At 38.6% G+C, this 21429-nt stretch overlaps 1 protein-coding gene across 4 annotated transcripts in view; it reads left to right on the top strand.

The window, feature by feature from the left end:
• Positions 1-21429, top strand: part of CEP112 (centrosomal protein 112) — a 161350-nt gene that overhangs the window by 79058 nt on the left and 60863 nt on the right. For all 4 annotated transcript variants that reach the window (XR_014318731.1, XM_082774782.1, XM_082774781.1 and 1 more), the window contains one exon: positions 18295-18525. Coding sequence is in view for 3 of the 4 variants with exons in the window: in XM_082774782.1 (XP_082630908.1) it covers positions 18295-18525 (231 nt within the window). In the remaining variant the exon portion in view is untranslated. The remainder of the gene's footprint in view (positions 1-18294; positions 18526-21429) is intronic.

Genomic DNA, 21429 nt, shown 5'->3' with positions numbered 1-21429 from the left:
TCAGTTTAGTCTCTCTTCCTGAGGTCAGCAGATGCTAATTCCACTCACTCACTGTCACCATAAATCAAATTTTGAACAGTAGTCTAGCTGTTAAATGATTTATCTGATAGAAGAGATTTTATGATCCATTCGGTTACTCAATTCAAAGGTATTATAAATACCAAATGAAAGACTGGAAGACCAGAAGAGAAATTATGACAATCTGTAGTATGGAATGTTAACACCACTTGTTTTGGCAGAATTACTGGTCTTAAAACAATAGGATCCATATGGATGCTAATTTTCCCAATTTTGAGCAATAAATACAGCCTCTTTATGGTTTAAGTAATGATATTACTCAATACCACTGCAGGGTCCAGTAGACTGTTTCATGATGAGGTAACAAATAGCAGTTTTGGAGATCTGATTATTTGTATTTTTCTTTTATGTGGTTTGTGATGGGGGAAGGAGAAATCACAAAGCCAGTGAAAAGCCTTGCCCTCTCCTGTAGCTGACATACTTTGGCTGCAGATATGTCAGTTGAGAAATATGAGACCATCCATAAAGCTCCACACACTCCCACATTAAAGTATTATAGAGAAACCTTCAAGTGGAAAACCAGTAACAAATTGCAGCTGAAGTGCTTATGGCAAACTGCGCTGTCCTGGGCGCCCTACCACCGATCCCCTCGTTCCTCTGCTTTAGTCAGGAAGAAAATGGGACACGTCTCTTTCCTCCGGTTCATAGACAGGAGCTTTCTGGTGGTGCAGGGGGAAAACCGTGTTGGGTTATCTGTGGAACTGAAGAGGATGTTACTGGCACAGACACTGGGCTGAGTGCTTCGCTGTTACTCAGCTCCGCAGCTGTTGCAAGCCCTGTGTTGTAGCAACTTCTGTCTCAATTTCTGTCTCAGATGTTAGGAATTTGCTAACCCGTCTGCTGGAGGGTCAGCCCCTCTGTAACCCACCTCATCCTGGGAGCCAGCTCGGGGACACCGCCGCCTTCCTCCCCTCTTCTGAGTGGGCCTTCTGCTCAGGCCTCTTGTTTGAGCCTAGGGCAGGACCAGCTGTCTCTCGCTCTGCATTTCCCAGCCTGGTTTGTTGTCTGCCATTTGGTGATGCTCTTTTCCCTCACTGCCAGGTAAGGGCAGGGATTTTAGCTTCTGCATTTGGGCAAGTTCCAGGTAGACAAAGCTCCACATCTCCCCAGCTGTTGGCATTGAATGTGTGCTAGGCATGTACACTTAAGTTTACAGAACCACATATGCTTTTTTTTTTGCCCTTTTTAATAAGAAACAAATTAGAAAGAAACTACATTATTATAAAATAAAGTGAATGTTTTCAATATGAAGTCAGACAGCAGAGCTGTTCTTTTGTCCAGTCACCTTTGAAGACATGATTGTCATCTTACTTTAATAAATGCCGTTCCTTTATTTGGAAAGAGTGGCACAGACGCTGACAGTGATTTAAAGTCTTTAGTGTTGATTTCATGAGAAAAAATATTTTTCACAGTATGCCTTTAAAGTAGACTTTTTTCCCCCAATTACTCTACATGTTGGCAGCAAATTAGCTTTGAGGGAATATTGTGCACATGATAGTTCTCTGATGTACCGGGGAGTCATTTTTGGATCTCTTAGCTCAGTCAGACCAATGACTGACACTGTTCATGTCTTCAGCTTCTGGAGATTTGAAAGACTTTCTTTTGACAGGGAAGGTGATATGGAAGAAAAAAAGCCAAAGTACAAGAAATGATTGGCAAAGTGATGATATCATCAAATGTTCAAAGACTTCGCAAATTGAAGCTTATTAGACTGACATTTTGTCTTCTATTCAGCACTAATTGGAATCATGCCTGGCTGCATGATGTGGAAGGTGCTTAATACCTTAGTGTTTATCATGACAAAATGACAGAAATCGATGTCAACGATGCCGTAGATTTCTGTTTAATGGAGAAAACAATATATTTCAAACTGAAACTACATATCTCATTGTATTCACCTGTATGAAAGCCCTCCTGAAATACTGCAAATAAGGGAACTTTTATCTTTGGCCTCTAAAATATTGGCTTGGTTACAAATATTTCATATTGAATTTTTAAAGTTGCTCTTCAGAGTTAATAGAAACAACACTGATGTAGGGCATTTTTAAAAAAAAAAAAAAAAAAAAAAAAGAAAAGAAAAGAAAAAGAAAAGAAAAGAAAAAAAACCCTGACACAGTGCTTTTACTTGAAACAGATCTGAAGATTCCAGGAAGAGTGAACTCCAGTCTTTCGTACGAGTGATACAGTTCTTCTAAAGTTGTCTCTGACAGCTTGAATTCTTTTGTAGTCTCTGCTTTCTGGTGTATTGGCATCTGTAAAATGAATTTAGAGAAGAGAAATAGAGTGGAAAGTGGTTTTTGGAAAATCAGCCACTGCAAATGCACAGTATGCTGGAATATTTCCGAATAGATGCATGTTTTCCTGCTGTATTGTTTGGGATTTCCAAGTTCTAGGTGCCTGCCTCTCTGAGAGGGGTGCGTGCCTACTGCCTGGGGTAGCATATGTGGCCAGCATGGTATTCTACATCTTCATCTTGTTCCATTTGAATTTGGGCCTTCGGTTAAATCTCTAGTATAATTTAAAGTTAATATTTATTCAATAGCTAATAGAAATGACGAGCTTTTAGTTGGAGTAATTACCTGAATGTCCATAATGAAATATGGATTGATCATTGCAAAGTAATATTTAAAGAAGTAACAATTTAATCCAGTCTGTATGCTAGTGGATTTACTGGTCATTATTACTGTAAACTCAGCAATTCTGAAAGTAGTTCAGTGTTGACAAACGGTAGTTTAGGGGCTGGTGGTAATTATTTGCATTGCAGGAATCCTCTCAGGGATCTAAGTGTGTGTTGGGTTAGTGAAAATACATAACAGCATCTCCTGAACCAGTGAGCTTGCAACATAAATGTGCTTGTAGGATATTAGAGGTGGGTGCAGCAAGCAGATGGCTGAGGATGCATGAGAAACAATGAAGTTTTGGTTGTTTGACATGTTTTGAACAAGAAAGCAGATGACATAGCACATGAACTGCTTTCCTCAAGTGTCTCTACCAATGACAGAGTAAAAATGCCTTTCCGTGATTTGTCTGTAGCATTAAAAGGCATCTAAAACCTACTGGATATTTGCCATGTCTGCAGTTGCTGCTGTTATCACAGGTTTCTTATGGGACTGAACAGAAAAGTGTCTGACTTCAGGTGGGAGAGATGCAAACACATGGAGAACATCTTTTCTGTGAAAAGTTTGGGAACCATTATAATAAGGTAGTTTATATAAATGCTGGTTGTTCAGTCTATACAAGCTATGTTTATTAAGTCAACTGTAATCCTTCTAAACCTAAATATTATTATTGAATTCCTTGTAGGAAAAGCAAACTTAAAGAATAATTTGTTATTGCAACTCTTGATCTGCTGGACACCAGTGTTGGGGATGGAGGGGTGAGAATGGAACAGGCCAAACTGTCAATGTGCTGTTGGTAATCTTAGAGAGAAAATGCTACTTTTCCTTCTAAAGCCAGTCAGGTGGTGGGAGTGTGTCTTTGTGTGTACGTACGTGTATATATGTATTATTGCCCTCTAATGGATAGAATCTGAATCTCTTGGCTGTGCTTGCTTATGTGGGTTTCTATAGCAAAACATTATTTTGTTTGATATTTCCCATCATAGAAGAATCTTTTAATGTTTATTCATAAGAAATTCTGGTACATCTTCTGTAGGTAACGTTCCTTTAGTTTGTGAAATTTATTTGAAATCCATCGGGAAGTCTCACAGCTTAGAGAAGTGCCTTTGTTCAGCCAAAATTTTAACTGCTTTAAATTTGCCACCTTTTCATTTTTTTTTCCTATAGTGCTAAAATAATTAAATATGAAAAAAGTACAAGGTCTGTGTTCAACTTCTGCATCAACAGCCACAGGAGTGGAGTAGATGGACAGGACACGCTTCCCCTCCATTGTTACCTCCAGAGCATGCCCGTCTCACAGCATTCACTCCCGAGGCGTGGGTGGAAGAGACTGAGCACTGGGTGTCACCTCGGGTGACACCCTGCCTGTGGTGGGTGTTCCCTGTGGCCACTTCCACCTGATCATGCTGGTTGCTTGTTCATGTACTGCGTTTTCCAGGAAAAGTGGCAGAAGTGCATAACATAACCTCGCAGATTGAGGGTTCAAACCTTGATGAGATTCGTGATAAAGACAAGTATCATATTGAGGCACAGCAGATTGGGGTTTGTGTCCTTTTGTAAGGTAAAACTACCTTTGAAATTGTGAAAAGGAAGGCTTCAGGTTAGATGTAAACTGGGTTTCCAGATGTTTGTACTGAAAATTGTCTACTTCTCCAGGTTCTTTATAGTGGGGTCCTACCACGGTTGTAGTTGTTCCTAGCAGGGCTCTGTTTTCATTCAATAAATACCTTTGGGAGAATTAAATTTCAGAGTAGCAGTGAGGATCCAACAGTTACCTTCCTCCCCTCTGGGAGGTTCATGGCAGTAGTGGTAAGCAGTGTGGTTATCCCAAGGAGGTTCCTGATAGGTATAGATTGTTACAGTCAGAGCTGTCGTACTCACAAAATGCTTTAACTGTTCTGATACAAACAGCAACTGATTTCACAAAGCCCTAAGGTTCCTCCCATTTCTCTGTACGTTAGGTTTTAGTTGAGTCCATCACACTTCTATTACTTTATGATCTAATTAATAAACTGAATCTGGGTTGGAACAACAGAAAGAATAGTACATTAATCAAATTCCTTTGTAAGGACTCTTTTCATGTGAATGACTTCTGCAAGGCGTGAGCCAACGCAAGGCATGCTGTACTGGCTTTTCCTGTACTTCCCGAGGGCCTGGGTGCTTCCCTGTGCTTGTACCTGCTCAGCTTCACACGCTGTTGTAAAAGAGCATAGTAATGATCTGTGAGCCTGCTCCTGGGAGCAAAATAAATTATTCCTGGGGTTTGGGCTACTACAGTTTACATTCGTTGTGAAAATAAGGAGAGGGGGGAAAAAATGCACGTGCCAACAGAGAAACGAAGGAGCATCTTCTCAGCCCGAGATGGGGACTTTATCTATATTTATAAATATTGGTGTTTTTCTTCTGAACGTGATGTTTCCTAGCAATATGTGCTGTTTTTTCTCAGAAAAGTTATTTTCCGCTTACAATACGTTGGCAGCCATTGTTTGTATTGTTTAGGATCAATGGAGAAATTTTTCTAAATGTTATTTTGATTTGATTTGATGACATTGTTCGCTGGTGAATTATGAAAGCTCTGATTGTTTGGTGCACAAGGAGGGTATAATACATTGCTTGGTCACATGCTCACTTAATGCATGCACATTGTGATGGCAGTAGTAATAGCACCATTAAAGAACAAAAGGTAGCAACACATAGTAGCTCTGTATCTGGCCAATCCCCTCAAATTACCATAAATATTTGAGCAATCTGAATAGTTTTAGACTCTGTAGTAAAGCTTTCCTGTTCTTATCTGGCACCGAAGGAATGTGGAATAAAGTATTCATTTAACCAAGTATAAAAATATGTATGCTATGCAGTTATAATCATGTGTCATTAATCAGAAAATACTGCAGAAACTCTGACAAATTAAAAACACAAGGATGTGTCTGCAAGGGCTTTTTCAGTCATTAAAAAGCTGCTTCACCTCTCAGGCAAACTATTTAATGGCAACTTCTTGCTCAGTGTACTGACATCTTCAAAGGCTCTGACATCTGTCGGCCTTTGAACTACCATTAAAAAATATTATCCCATTTCCATTCTTTTATGCCCATTTTTTTAATTATAGCCCTTCTTTCAAGTTAGGAACATGGTTGGTTTAAATGATGCTGTCCTTTCGTTTTCAGCCACCCAGCTGCGGTTTGAATAAATTGATGTAGAATCAAAGGCGGGACTTTAAAGGGAAAAGGTTTGATGGACTTGGACTCCGAACCAGATGAGGTTTTATGATGAAAAGGGTTTAATCCCAGCACAGGCATCGCTTCTATCAGTTGAGCAGTACAAAGCGATTCATATATATAGGTTCACGAGAAATGATCTATTTTTTTTTAAAACAGCACAGATCTCTTCAGGACTTGCAAATGTGGCATTAGCTAATATTCAGAGAGCTGATTTCCTTTCATCCACCAGAAGCTTATGATTATAGTACAGTTCTCGAATTGGAAATGAGAGCTGCAACACAGATTTAAAGCTATGCTGTCTGATTTGTATTCAATATACATGTCACTGCGGGACAAGCCGGTCTAGGCCGAGCTGGTTCAATAAAGGGAAAAACAGTTTCAGCATCTGAAATTCTCGGGGAGGGGGGAAGGTACCAATTAATTCTTACCTGCCCTACCTGAGTATTGTGTCGGGTACTTAGATTACTACTGTTTCTAAAACTGTGCAAACAAACCCTTGTGATAAAATGTCTTTGGCATCTTTTGCATCAGAGGTTTGAGAGAAAAGATGCAGCATTAATCAGTAATGGCTTCTAATGCAGCCATTTATATGGAAGGCAACGTTTGTTTTTCTGTACGTGAGTTTCAAGGAGGCTTAGCAGCGACAGCTTTGCTATTGCTTTATAGCAGTAGCCTTCATTAGTGCAGTAATTGGGCTTGCATATGGAGAAATCTGAAATCTCTCAGAAATTCATCAGATGCTATTTGTCAAAAATACCATCTTGTGGTACCCAGGAAATAATCTCTTTAATGGTTCCCTGCTCTTTGTGCTTCATGTTAGTTGAAATGTGGTACATAGACATATTTTCTTACTTTTCAACAATCAGATTGTGTCCTTCAAAACAATGATGCTTTCCAGAAAAGTAAAAGCAATAGATTTCAAAAGTCTGCAAATGACGTCCTCTTAAGGGACTGTGCTTCATTGTTGTACAGGAGGAGGACTGCTGCTTTTGGTCAACTGTCAGCAGCTCCCCACAGCCATTGTTCCCTGCCAGAATATTCAGTTTAGGAGTAATACATTGTTCTTTATCTCTTAATGCAATTTGGAGCTTTTTTTTTTATTATTATTATTTCAAGGGAAGGCAGGGGGATAGTGGAGGGAAAGGGAGTGTACTAAATATAAACATGGTCCTGTATAAATAGCCTCATTTAATGGGTTATTTTACTGGTATTTCACAGAATTTACTTTAGTATGTATTTATATTTAAACTATATGGTGACATTTAGTGAAATACAGTAGACTCAAAAGTCTGAAGAAACTCCTGCCCCAGGATGCAATGGCCTATTTGTCATTCCGAAATGACAGTGGCATCAACTGAATTCAAGGACAAGCAGAGAAGGATGAAAAGGATAGACATCAATGTAAAGGTGCCAAAGGAAGATACTGAGCCAGAAGTACTCTTGATTTCAAGAAAAAAAATGTTATGCACCCAGTCCTTATTTATTTTGTACAGATCATCTGGGGATTGATCTTGTCTTTCTGAAGTGGTAGCGGTAGCATGATGCTTCCAAAAGGTCTCCGAATGCAGAGGAGCCACTGCAGAGATGACGGGGATAGTGCTGGCAGCTCTTGAGGATGAAGGTGCAGAAAGGGAGACTAGAAACGGTGAGGGCTTGTGTGTGTGTGTGCACAAAGTACACCAAAGGTGCCATCAGCTGATGCCTTTGACTCCAACCTGACAGCTAGGTTGGAGTGCACGCTTCCTTCCCTAGGACTTCTATCCTCATGCAGATGTGACAAATTTAGCTGTTAGATATAAGGATTGACACTAAAGATAATCAGTTAGCTTATGCTCTTCCAATGTGGAGTTCATTTCAAAAAGGAGATAGTAAAAATCTGCGCTTGATTGTTTAATTTTGCATCTTATTTGTGTAAGTAGCTAAGATACAAATAAGAATTTACCACAACTAGTTGATGAGAAGAAATCAGAAAGAAAGAAATCCTGAAGAAAGTCTTCAGGATTTCTGCCCACACAGATTGCCATTCGTGAGACCCAGAATGAGGACTTCATGCTTGGTTAAAGACTGTCACCTTCAATATAGCAGCATGGCATCAGCCATGAGAGAGCTTCCTCGTGTGTTAGGTTCTTTAGCAGAGTAGAATAAGTACACAACGGGCTAGTGCATTTACTTCATCTTTAGTCATCAGACCAGAAAATAGCGCTGTTAGGTTCCTTAGCTGACTTCGCATAATTACATTGGAGTTTAGAAGAATTTCTTTCACCTTGAATAACAGGCCAGGGCTTGGATGGCATCATCCACTTAGAGCCTTCCTTGAGTGCTTCAGCTGCCTGTTGAGGAGATCCTGGTAGATGACTTGAGCAAGAACTCGTGCCCAGAGTTTGCCCTTCTACAAGTACTCAGAAGTTGAAAATCGGAGATATGATTGTTTAGTTTTTTTAATCTGTATCTTGTCTCATGTGTGTTTTGTCAAGTTTTCAAACCAATTTCATTTCCGTTACAGTCACCATAAAACCTTCATGGGGATGTATAGGGTAACATTTCCGGAGTACTCTAAAGATGCATTTGCTTGGAGCAATAATTTAAACAAAGACATGCAAAAAAAAAAAAAGAGTTAATGATCTTTTTCTGTTGTTTTCCTACTTTCTGTGAAGTTTTTTCATTAGTTGACAGGGCAAAGACATTTCCAATAGACAATATGTCCTGTACCTACTCTGGGGACAAATTAGAAAAGATACGTTTAATTTTGCTGCTTCACAGAGATAGATGTCTGTAGAAATCCTTAAATCTGTAATACATCACATCTGCATTTAAATCAGGATTGCAAGTTGTTTGGGAAATGCTAATGATTTTAAATTTAATACATGGAAATTTAAATGCAAAGGTTTGTTTACAAACTTATCCTTAGAGTATTTCTGTGTCCAGCTTCTCCAATCTGAGTGGTGGGTAGTTCTTTCCAGTTTGCTGCGGAGATCTTTAACATCCATTGATGTATTCCATTGCAGGAAGGTCCTGTCCTTCCTTAAATGTCAATAGCTTTTCACATTCAACACAAGCTTTGATCCAGTGTTGCTTCTGAACTGTATACATCCGTAGCATTCTTCTGAAAGGAATAATTTCCTTTCACATCCTGAAATACAGAAAAACTATTTTATTTTTTTTCCTCAGAAGAAAACAGGGGAGAGTGAGCTTGTGTTTGGTGTAATGTTCATCAATCTTTTTTTGGGGGGGATAAGTTGTTTGTATGAGGCAGCAAAACTGATACAAGGTATAGGTTATTATTTTTCAGCCACTGTGTATTTTATCTATATCCTGCCCTCAAAAATATTTTTAGGGGATCACAGCATTAAGCATATCTTTATGGATATATGTTTTCCATCTTCATTATACTTTAGTGACGTTAATGGAGTTATGCAGATTGTTTGGTGCCTAGCTGAGAGTCTCTGTTAAATTTCATAGTAGAAAGACGCAAGGAAATGAGTCTTCCATCTAGACCTTTCCAGGTAGGTCCATTAGTAGTCTTACTCATTTTATCTGTAGACAGAAAAATACAAATGCAAATGTCTTTTACACAAAGAAGAGAGAGAAGAAAGCTGTATGTCTTTATTTTTTGACTCTATAATCTCTTTTAAAGCAAATACAGTAAACCAGGTTATAAGAAAGTCATCTGGAAGTGGTCTTCCTGGCAAGATGGCCAAATCTTTTCTAGATCTTGAACTGTTAAATGGAAAAATTATTTGCATTCATCTCAATTTCAACTTGGTGACTAATCCTTTCCCTCACATTGTCCTGTATTGTTCACTTCCAGTCTCATCTCTCCCCCACATACGCTTGAGGTTCTTCCATTTGTCTACAAATCATCTTATTAGGCAGGCAGTGGCAATAACCAACCTATATGAAGTTCTGCTTTCTAGATGCTGTTAACTAAATTAGAATCAAATATACTTATGTAAATTAAGAAATCAAAATAAGCTCCGTTAATTTTAAGCTCTTTGTGGAGCTGTGAAATGGATGTCTGATTTTCTTTCTTTCTCCCTCTCTCCCTCCCCCCCCTTTTTTTAAAGCCAAATAGTTTGTAGCTTAAATCCCATTGACATTTACTGGCACTTAGGCAGCTAACTGCCTTCTTTAAAAGTCCAGATCTATTTCAGTGCACTTCTTTTGGAAATAAAGATACAAATTTGTATTTTTTTATTCTTTTTCATGATTTTTTTTATTGAAAATGGAGCTAAGCAGAAGGTAACTTCTCTTTACTGCTCTTCACGAATCAACACTTACATTGCGTTTCAGTAAAATGCTTAAGCTGTACTTGCTCTATCTTGTCTAGTCTTATTCTACATTAATAAGAAATAAAATCTAGTCTGGAATGGTGCTGGACATTTCTTGGGACTGTGACAAGTGCAGAAGTTGGGGAAACACAAAATGAAGTTGCCCATAGTCTGGAAGTGGAACGACGTTTAGCCTCCAGCAGCACTGTACGGTTACAGTGGTGTTAAATCTGCCCCTACCCCTAGCAGAGTACAAAACAAGCAAGGTTGATCAGAGTTTACTTTTAGCAGATTCACACATGTTGGGCATTTTTCAGAGCATACACAATGTTGAAGCAGTCCAAGGAAAGAACCTTACAAAGGAGTCTTGATGTTTAAAAGCACCTTAATGCTGTTAAAATTAATAGAATAAATATGTAAGCTAGCAGCTCAACACCTCACTTGGCAAGTCCTGGTGGATGTTTTCAAAAGCAATGTCAGAGGTACATTTGTGGAGGTGGGAAAATCTGGGGTTGTGCTGAGATGGAGTTGATATACCTTTGCGTAAGCCTTGTAATATGGGGACTCAGATTTTACACAGCTGAACAGCGAACTCTTTACTGTTAGTATTATGGTTGCCATCTGCACTGCTTCTACGTAAGGTTTTTTGGACACTGAACATGCATCTGTTTTATTCTGGAGAGCTGCTGCTCTTTGTAAGGTGGGCAGCTTAGTGACTATAGTGACTATATTGGGCCCCTCACTACGAGAAGGACATGGAGGTGCTCGAGAGAGTCCAGAGAAGGACAACGAAGCTGGTGAGGGGTCTGGAGAAGTCTTACAAAGAGCAGATGAGTGAGCTGCGATTGTTCAGCCTGGAGAAAAGGGGGCTCAGGGGTGACCTTATCGCTCTCTATAGGTACATTAAATGAGGCTGTAGCGAGGCGGGGATTGGTCTATTCTCCCACGTGCCTGGTGACAGGATGAGGGGGAATGGGCTTAAGTTGCACCAGGGGAGGATTAGGTTGGATATTAGGAAAAACTTCTTTACCGAAAGAGCTGTTAGGCATTGGGATGGGCTGCCCATGGAAGTGGTGGAGTCACCATCCCTGGAGGTCTTTAAAAGACTTTTAGATGTAGAGCTTGGTGATATGGTTTAGTGGAGGACTGGTTAGTGTTAGGTCAGAGGTTGGACTAGATAATCATGGAGGTCTCTTCCAACCTAGATGATTCTGTGATACACCTTTCGTTTAACATTTTTCCTACAGAATACCTAAAATTGCTGTTATACAGATTTAAAATCTGGAAACACTTGATTTAAGATCATAGGAATACACTTCAGTTTTGGGATGCAATTATTAATATATAAAGTAAAGGTGTCTTCTATGTAACAAGTTGTGCAATAGCACCAACTTCATGGACAGAATCTTCTTCCCTCAGGAATAAGGAAGTTTATGTATGCATTTTCATGTATGTTTATATAGTGTTTTGTGCATCTTTTGTATTGAAGTTTTAGTTTTGCTGATTTAGTATTTCCAGCAAGTACTAGATTAGTGATCAGGACTACATTTAATTGTGGTAGACTGTGATTTAATTGTGCTTCAGTGCTAGAATCCCTGTGCTTCAGTGATTCCCTCCAGAATACTTTGCTTTTTTTTTGAAAATCCTATCAGTGCTCTTAGGAGGTGAAACCTACCTGTTGGTCATTGAACTGTTGTTCATTCTCACTTCATTTCACACCATTTTATTTATCTGCTCCCTTAATTACCATTTTTATGGGTCTGTGTTCTTACCCAAAGGCATTTAAACTTGACAGTGTAATAGATTGTGCTGTGAAAGCTAAATAGCTGTTTATTACTTATCCTTATTAATTTGGGCTCTGCCACATCATTACACATGTGATAATGTCCGTGACATTTGCAGAAGTAGTTTTCTTTACAAATCAGTGCAGTTCTCGCATTGCTTCCAACATTACTTCCTGACCAAAAATCCAGGAAGAACTCTTTAAATCATTCTCCAGTAGTAAAATAACTGCAGAAATCTGACCACCGTTAGCCAGGCATTATTATGCTCATGTTAATATCTTTTGTGCATTACCTTGAAATTTCCATCTCGGTTCTGTTTCCTTGTGTCTTTCCCATCCCTCCATCCCTCATCAGTTACTACCCTAATTTAGGTTTGTTCATTTAGATTTGTTTTTCCCGTGTGATTAGGATGGCTGGCTGATGTTCGTTAAAAGATGTTCCTTAAAAACTTAGTTCTTTATGTTGCAATTTGCCTTGTTGAGATCCTGTTACTTGTTACTGCTTTGACAGAATATTTTGAACAGTAACTCATATACTTCCATGTTCCCAACCTTATTTTCTGTCTATACATTTAAGGTTTCCTATTATTTACAAATTACTGGTTTTATCAATCACAAGAAAAAATGATAATATTCTTAATATTTTATTTTAAATTGTCATTGTATAGAAAATCTTTTTAATATACTTGATTAAAATGGAGATACATGGCATTAAAAACTTGAGTTACTACATTTTAATGACTTGCAAATTCAAAGCTGTTTTTAAAGTATTGCTTTGGACTTGAGCTTTTTAGATTTAGATTGTAGCTTAAACCAAGATTCCTATTTTTGGCGTTGCTGTGTACCTTTTGTGTTGTTGTCCTGTGACAAGGGAGCCATACGTTTATCTGCCAGCTGGCTGAACTGGCCAGATGAAATTCGTCTGGCTGGGAGAAAAGCAACCGTACTGGGCCCAGTGAGTCTGGCTCAGTGGGATGTTTTGTGGACAAAAAGAACAGAGAGCCACAGGGATCATGCTTGGCCCTTAGAAGCTGCACTTTGTTGCCTCTTTTATCTCCTAATGGTAAAAATCATAGGGATGGTTCCCAAAAGCCAGTGAGATCATGTGTAAGACTGATTGTTGTGACTCGCTGGAACTGCAGTAGCAAGACTCGTTAATGTAAACCAATTTTGGTTTAAACACAAACCAACATCAAGCATCTTTGAAGTTCTTACAGCTGTACTTTTTTCTTAGCTTAGAGCTGCAAACAAATACCATTTGTTTACTTTTTTAGTAGTCTTTTATGTTAGGTGCACTGCTTTTTTGTGTGTGATGGTAGAGAAACTCGTCCCGTTTCTCAACCCTTCACAAAGCTTTTTTTGTTAATAAGAAAGTTGAAGTAGTTCAGATTCCCCTTTTCCAACAGATAATCTGTCTAAGTTGTTTTACCCTAAATATGTCACCAGTTGCTGTGCTGACTCAGATGGGATGCTTCTCCCACCTCTTCTGGAACGTTGCACTAATCTAGGGTAAAAGGGAGTCATTGTCACCACTGAATCACTGGTTTCTACTTTGTTCCTTATTTTCCTTTTAATTCTTCTTCATCATCAAAGTGAGATTTGTTTTTACTGCAGACTTCCTTTCCCTTGACTGGACTGATCTCCTTTCAAAAATAATCCACTATCCAATAACAAATGTTATGTATACCTCATCCATCTCTGTCACATCAAGCCAGCCTAACAAGACACAAAGAAACAAATCTCCCTTTCAGAAGGGTGCAACTGATGGTTTCACATAGTTCACTGTTCAAACGAACGCACTAATTTTAATGTTCTTCCAGGTGAGAAAACGTTGAGCAAGTATTAGCACACAGAGGCAGAAACTGTGTAGCAGTGATTCCAGCAGGGCTGTTGCTCATGGGCTAATATTTTAGGTTATAATCCTAGGATGAATTATTTTCAGCATCTAACCTAACGCTTCGTGTTTGAACTAAGTCTGTGGAACTGCTCAGAGGTGTTTGGGGGTTTTGTCACATGCAAGCAAAATTAAGCACTGCAAATGGAGATCTGTGCGGTTGTCTCCAGCTGAAGCCGAGTTAGCCCACCACAGAAAGCTTTCAAAACTCAGTTCGAAGAGGTATCACAATCCACTTGGAAATGCAGTAGTCCTTAAAAGTGCTACTCTTTCAACTGCCTAAGTACCCTCAGCAATGAAAGCTTTCTGCAACTTCATCTGTGGGGAGCTTAGTCACTTGTTGAAGCTGCTGAAGCAACACCTAAATCATTCTAGATCTGAGCCATGGGGAATAACGCTGGATTTTATCTCAACTCTGCATTTCCTTGGTTTTGTGAGTTCAAACGGTGCTGAGGGCATTTCAAAGTTATGTGTGGTGATGGGGTGGATGTGGTTTGCTGTGTAATACATTGAGAGGGAGCCCATGTATTCCATCACCAAGTAGAAAAGACTCAGTCATGCTCCAGCCTCTTCCTTAGAAACTGGTCCAAGCGAATGCTTCAAGAGGTTGAAGCAGAAGCTCCTGAAAAACAAAAGGAATTGGACTGCAGTTATTTGGTCCATTTCTCATCTCTGTTGCCTTTAACTTGTAGCAGAGTTTCAGACTTCAGCAACAGATTTTAATTTGAACTTTTTGCCAGCTTTATATTTTCTTATGCAATTTACTTTTTAAAATTAAGAGCACATGTTTTCCTTCCAAATAACATGAAGTACATTTATTGGCATTTTAAATAGGCCAAAGTGAGTGAGCAACCTTCTTTTTTTTTTTCTTTCAAGTCTATTTTTTCCCTACAGGCAAATTGCTGTGGGCTTTTGACCCACCCTTTTTATGACACTATTTCAGCACAGATATTCTTAGTTAGAATTCTAAGTTATTCCTTTGAAACAGAAATAGAAATCACCATCTCAGCGAGCAGTTTCTTCATCTATAGGACTGTCATACGTGCCACGTAGCATACATGCAAGTATGCCATGTACATTCATGTGAAATCTCTACCTCTCACAGAGCTAACTTTACATGCTTGTATTTTGGTTCCATTTGGGATATTCTGTAAGCTAGTGTTTTCTTTCTCTGTTTTTCTTTAAATCATTTTACAGAATGCTTTCTTGTTTGAGATGTGCTGTTTTGGCATGGCCATCCTTCAGCGTTCTTTGCAAAAGAGATATGGATCTCTCATTTCATTTACTCAAACCCATACCACTGAAAAAAAGGCTTTAACCCTGATTCCTAAATCCAGCAAGTAGCAATACCATTTTGAACCTACTATATACTGTGAAATCTTTATTTCTTATGTTTAAGCCTTCCATTGAGCACAATAGTTATTTGCTCTGGTGGAGTATTGAAGTTGTTGTGTATGTCTCACAGGAGCTCTTGCACCCAAGTTATTGTTTGGAGCATGCAATTTGGTCAGCACAATTCACAAACAGATATAAGCAGCTATAAAATTGCTCTGAAGTTTTATATTTCATGGACTTTCCACAACAGAAAACTGTCATTTTTTACATTTTTCCTGCTAATACTAATTTGCCCACATCTAAGCCTAATAATACTTTATGAGACCTGGCATGTGGAATAGCAGAGTCTTAGTGATGGAAAGTTTGGGCTTCATTTCTTTTAGTAGTTTTAAGATGCCCATGTCACAGAAAGTTGTCTTATGCAGCAAGTTGGTCATTCATAAGCTGCTTCTGCCAGTGACTTTGTTTATGGGTTTAAAAAGAAAAATCTAGCTGTGAAAACTAGCCTTATTTTAAGGTAATAGACAAGAACTGTGCCTGTGATCCCCAGCATAAGCTTTTCCCAGTCACTTTGGAGAGATTAGATGTCTCTTAACATCATCTTACTAGCAGTGAAGTTGCTCCAAAAGGACTCCCTTAATCATATTAGTTTCGCTGCCATCACCCTGTCTTCAGATTCTTTCTTCTTTCCTAATAGAACCAAATCTGCTTTTGCCATCTATTAGGTCCAACATTAATGCTCTTTTACATATTAATTACTATTACTTTACCTATAACATTCAGCCCTCTATCTTTTGGCTCCCCAGTTTTGAATCTGAAAGCTTGGCACTGTCACTGCCATGTGGCAGTAGAAAGTGCTGCATTGTGCTGTTTGAATTTTCCTATGTCTTTGTATAAGAATTATTGAGTATAGAATGAAGTAAAGCAGAAGGAAATAACAGTTGACTCAGGAATTCACCCATTCTCTATCTTGGCTTGTAATATGATGTATGAATGTTTTTTTTCTTTTATTCTAAGAAGTGAGTCTTGGCTTCTTTTCTGAAATATTTTATCAAACTTTTTAGGAATCTTCTAAGCGATGTAATATCTTGAAGTTTCACTTATGGAAAAAATCAAGCTTTAGGAAGCTTTTTTTAAAAAATGTTTTTACAGTTACTGAAACATTTTGTTATGATCTTAAGGTGAATTATTTTTCTGAAAGAATTGTAGAAGCATATTGTAGATTATAATGATATACTGCAATGTGCTTTACATTTTAGTCTGTATAATTGCAAACTAAAGTGTATTTTGCATTTTAGACTGTTTGCAGATTTAGAAAAAATAAAAGAATGGAGGAAAAGATCGGGAAAGAATCTAGTGTAGATCACACTATCTGAAGCATATGTTTGAAATAATGCTGATATAGGCTGAAGTATGTGGCCTGTGTTATAATTCTGTATAGAAATTATGTGCTCAGTCTGTGCATGCATGCACAAAACTTTACCTTTGACATGCTAAGGAGTAATGCCAATGAGTAATTAAGCAAGCATGGAAACAAGTCAATCTTGTGATAAGTTTCTGAGACGGCTAATATTTAATACATGTTACAGCTGTGATAGTCTAAGGACACAAGGGAAGGTTTGAAAGGAGACATCATGTCTTTTATACCATATAGCTCAAATAGTTTTTAAAAAGACAGACTTTCAAGCCTCAGTTTTCTTGCAGATCACAGTAATTATCATAGCAATCTCTTCTGGTACATTAATGTACAAGGCGTTATTTCTGATACAGTCATTAATTTCCCAACTTTGGTCAGAAATCAGTGTTCCTTTGTCAAAGATTTGTAGTAATGTGGTTCTCAGAGACTGCAAATAAATGGTTTAACTGAATATAGATACTGTAGGAAACGTCTGAAGAACAGTTATAGTTGGAGAGAGCACTTCACAGCTCCAGAAGCAGTAACTGGCACTCCAAGGCAATGGGGTTTTTAAATATATGCTCATTTTAAAGCAGATTTTCTTATGAAACCTTTAATGAGCTTGATCTGAGTCACCTACATACGTTTGGTAGGATGTCGGTATTTTATCTCCATGTCATCCCGTACATCCCAAGAATTCCAGGGAACTGCAGCATTGCTCATGTGGCAGGAACAAAAAGGGGGAACTACTGAGTGAGGTTTTTAGTGAAAAGGCTTGTTTTCAGAACTGTGCTTATGAAAGAACATGTTTTTCAACTTCATATGTTACAATTAGCTGGAAAGACAATGGTTTTGTCACAGACGCAATGCACCTATATTTCTTTTGAAAAGCTACAGACAATGCAGTTAGAACAGTAACTAATGAGAGCTATATACAAGGGTAAATCTGAACGAATTAATACGATAGCAGTAGTGTATAGTCTGTACACTTCAGGAGTGTTACAGATTTACTGCACGTCAGCTTCGTTCCTCGCACTTGGATGTTCCTAAGCTGACTCCCTGCGGCTCAGCCTGCTCTGATGCCACGGTGCACAGTGCATTTTGCTCCCGAGGACTGGAGGATGATCTGTGATCACATAAAAGAGAATCATGGATTCATAAGTCTGTCTTCCATTTCGAAGGTTGTCTCATCTGTACCATGTTTGCAGAGTTGTAATGGTTCTTTATGGTGGCCAGTGTCATCCTTTCTTAGCATGCGTTGGTGCTCTCACCTGAAGGAGCACTTTCTGTGACATGTTCCTTGTGCACATCAGCACACTGCAGCAAGATATGGTCTATAATCTGTAGCAGTGGTTGATAAATGATTGATGATATGCTCATGTCTCATTACAATGTGATAGGTGAATTCTTAAGGGAAAAAAAGGTGTTATATATAGTGACTATAGGCCACAAACTAAGTTATTTCTCTGATGGGGTCACCCCATCCAAAAAGGTAAATTTCCATGCTCTAGCCATGCCTTGGGCAGGACGGAGCTGTAGTCATCTCTGTGTATGCAGAGAAAGGGAAGAGCAATAAAAGAGGCCGAGGAAAGGGACAGGGAATCTGTTGAGTCAGCTTCCTACCATCCATAGGTGAAAGCCTGTCTGAGGGAAGTATTTTGTTGTTCGTTCTTGTTTTGTTACTTTGCTTTTTCTTCATTTCAGGTTATGTGTGAGTTGGAGAGCCAAATCCACAAGCTGAGGGAAGAGCTTATTCAGGTAAATGCTCAGCGCAAGCAACAGCTGATGGAGACGAGCCTTCGGTGGGAAGAGGAAAAGCAGAGGGCAGCTCGAGATCACGAGATGGTGGTGAATAAGCTGAAAGTGGAGGGAGAAAAAATGTTGCTTGACATGAAAAAGGTGCATGATGCAGAAACGCAGAAGGCCTTGGACAAGGTAAGAGAATCACACAGGGCTGCTTCTTGTGGCTCAGCAAAAGGGAAGCAATCACCTCAAAAGTCAGATAACCAAAGCTTTACAAGGCAAAATGTTTAGGGGGTCACTTGATTTGAAAAACAAAAGGTAGTATGTTGTAGATCTGACACAGATGCTGCAATCATTGTATGAGAATGGAAATTCCGTGGCTCTATAATGAAAGACCTCTCTTTGAAGATGCAATGGCAGCAATCACTGCTGTAGCTGTCTGCTGTGAGTGCTGCTGGGGCAGCACCTTCCAGCCGTGTTGCAAGTGGGATGGCCATGACCTTTAAAATCCAGATGATTTCAAAGGGAAACCCAGCTAAGGACTAGGCTAGTTGCTTTTCCTTTGTTGAACTAGGTAGAGGAGAAAGGGCGGTTCTGTCTAACCACGCTTTCTCCCTCAAAATGAGGAAAAGTTCTTAAGGAGAAAAAACTCAGGCTAAAACTGCAAGGAAATTGGGTCTAGTGGCTAACAATGGCTGGTCTACTTTTGCCTGTGTGCATCAGATGAGCAAGTGCTGTGTGAAAGGCTTGAAAATAAAAATTAACGTTTCAACTTCATCAAGGCTTCCCTCCCCATTCTGTTCAGCGGGGTCACCATGTATCGCTGCTTCAACGCTGCATTCGCAGCAGCTTCCTGACAAACCCCTTTCACTGGCTCCTTGAATAGAAATGTTTCTCCACATTAGGGATGGTATGAACTAAAACATGTTAGTTTTATTTCAAAGACTAAACTAAAAACGGCTGCTCAATATTGATGGTAGGCTATGGGTGTATATGTGAGCTGATAGCTGTTGAAGTATCTTTCATATGTGTTAATGTAATAAATGATACGTTTTATTGCCCAGTGATGTACAGTGGCACAAATTAACAATCTGCATATACTGTTTGAACAGCCTTTGTGAAAGTGACATTTCATTTACCTGCATCAGGTTCTTGGTCTGTAATTTTAAACAGCATTTGGAGGATTATGTTGGAAATCAGCCAGCCTGAAGCCATTAAAATGGCTGTGATCAACAATTCAGAATCTTTTCTGAATGTAAGGAAAGCTCTGCTTGGCATAATTATTTAAAGCCAAGGTCACAGAAAGTATTTAAACCTTTGAAATTCATCATTAAAGGATTAATTTTAACTCAGGAAGACATTGTCATTTTTGCTTAAAAATGGAATTTGAATCTCAATTCTTTTCTTTCTTTGATCTTTTTTTACATGTGTAGTATAGCAAAAGAAAAGTTAACTTCTTTACATCCTCAAATTAAAGTTACAAATAATCCTTCATAGGGACATATCTTTAATAGACTTGAATTGTCATTTCTGTCAGAAATATTTTCATTTAATTTATTGGATTTTTCTATTTTTCCAAATAAAATTGCTAATTTTAAGCAATATTAACTGCTATTAAAAATTACGTTATTTTAACTTAGAGTACTTTTTTTTTTTTTTTTTTTTTTTGCCTCTAATCAGAAGAGCACATGTTGAGTAGAGAACAAGGAAAAAAAATCTTTGGAAAGTCTGTCGTAAATGTGAAAAAATACCTTGCATTACCATCAAATCTTCCTCTACTGTTCTTCTTCGTTTCTGTCTTCCAAATGTAGAGCTGTGGAAATTGGCTACAAAGTCAAAGTAGCTTAAAGGGCAAACTCCATATAAAGGTCAAAAGTAACAGTTTCCACTAACTCAGTTTCAAATCTTGATCCTCTTAAAATCTGCAGAATTTTAATGGAGATTTTATTTGAAGGGGGATGATTAAAATACCTTAATTGCAGCATGAATCTTGAAGCTTGTTTTTAAAACAAGCAAATCTCGTTCCCCTGAAATTTAGGACAAAATGGGAGAAAGTTTTGTCCTCCAAACCGAATTCTTTTTGCCAAGTCTTTAAAGATTGTTTGAAAATCCAAGAGGAAGCTGAATTTCACTGTTTAGGCTTGGAAATAGTCGTATGGCTGTCCAGATTTTCGGAAGGTCAGTCCATTCCCACATGAAGGATCTCATTCCTCAGTGGTCTGTTTTGTGAGTAATACTGATTTCTGTGTGTATTTCTTTGTGAAATTGTGGACTGTTGTTCAAAAAAAAAAAAAGCTAAAATTTGAGTGAAAAGAAAAATTAAGATAAAGGTGGGTAAAAGAAAACACAGGATTTATATGGTATTGCCCTCCCCATAGCCCTTCTCCAGTGGGGATGGGAGGAAGGAGAATGGGCAGAAGAGATTAGAGAAATGGTTTTCATTGCAAGCACACTGTGCATTTAAATATTGGTTGGTATTTGTAGACAGCTTTTCAATATTTAGGTAAACACAGTGTAATTTACTGAAGTCTTCACTTTAAAGTTGAGATTTTGAGCAACAGAGAAGATAGGAAGTTGTTTATTGTAATATATTATTTGATTCATTTTGTTAGAGATTACAGCATGCAATGCCAGAAAGTTACTCAATAAAAATTGTACGGTAATGTTTTTGAACCTGTGATTCTAAAAGCAATTATCTTCTGACAGTTATTGCATCTCCCGATCAGTTGGGGAATGATAAGCAGGAAAATATTTAACAGGTTGCCAAATGACACCGTGTAACCCACACTATAGGAAAAATAAACATGTCATCTATCGCCGTGGAAAAAATAATAAAGGGAACAAATAATAAAGGGAACAGTCCATAATTTTCCACTGACCCCTTCTCTTGTAGGCAGTATTTTCACTTAAATACCACTTTGTAAGAAAGTGAATGACAGCTGACATAAATATGTGCATTTTCACTTTTGCTGAAGCTGGTTGGACAACCCAGGGGCACCTCTGAGATTGCTCCAGGCTGGACACCACCCCATGAGTGGTATGGTCCCTGAGAAGGTGATGAGGGCTCCATCTCACCAGGGCTGGGAAGACTTGGGG

Source organism: Aythya marila, assembly GCF_965140915.1.
Source record: "Aythya marila genome assembly, chromosome: 18".
NCBI lineage: Eukaryota > Metazoa > Chordata > Aves > Anseriformes > Anatidae > Aythya > Aythya marila.
The sequence above is the reverse complement of the archived record's forward strand: the minus strand, read 5'-3'. Positions and strand labels throughout refer to the sequence as shown.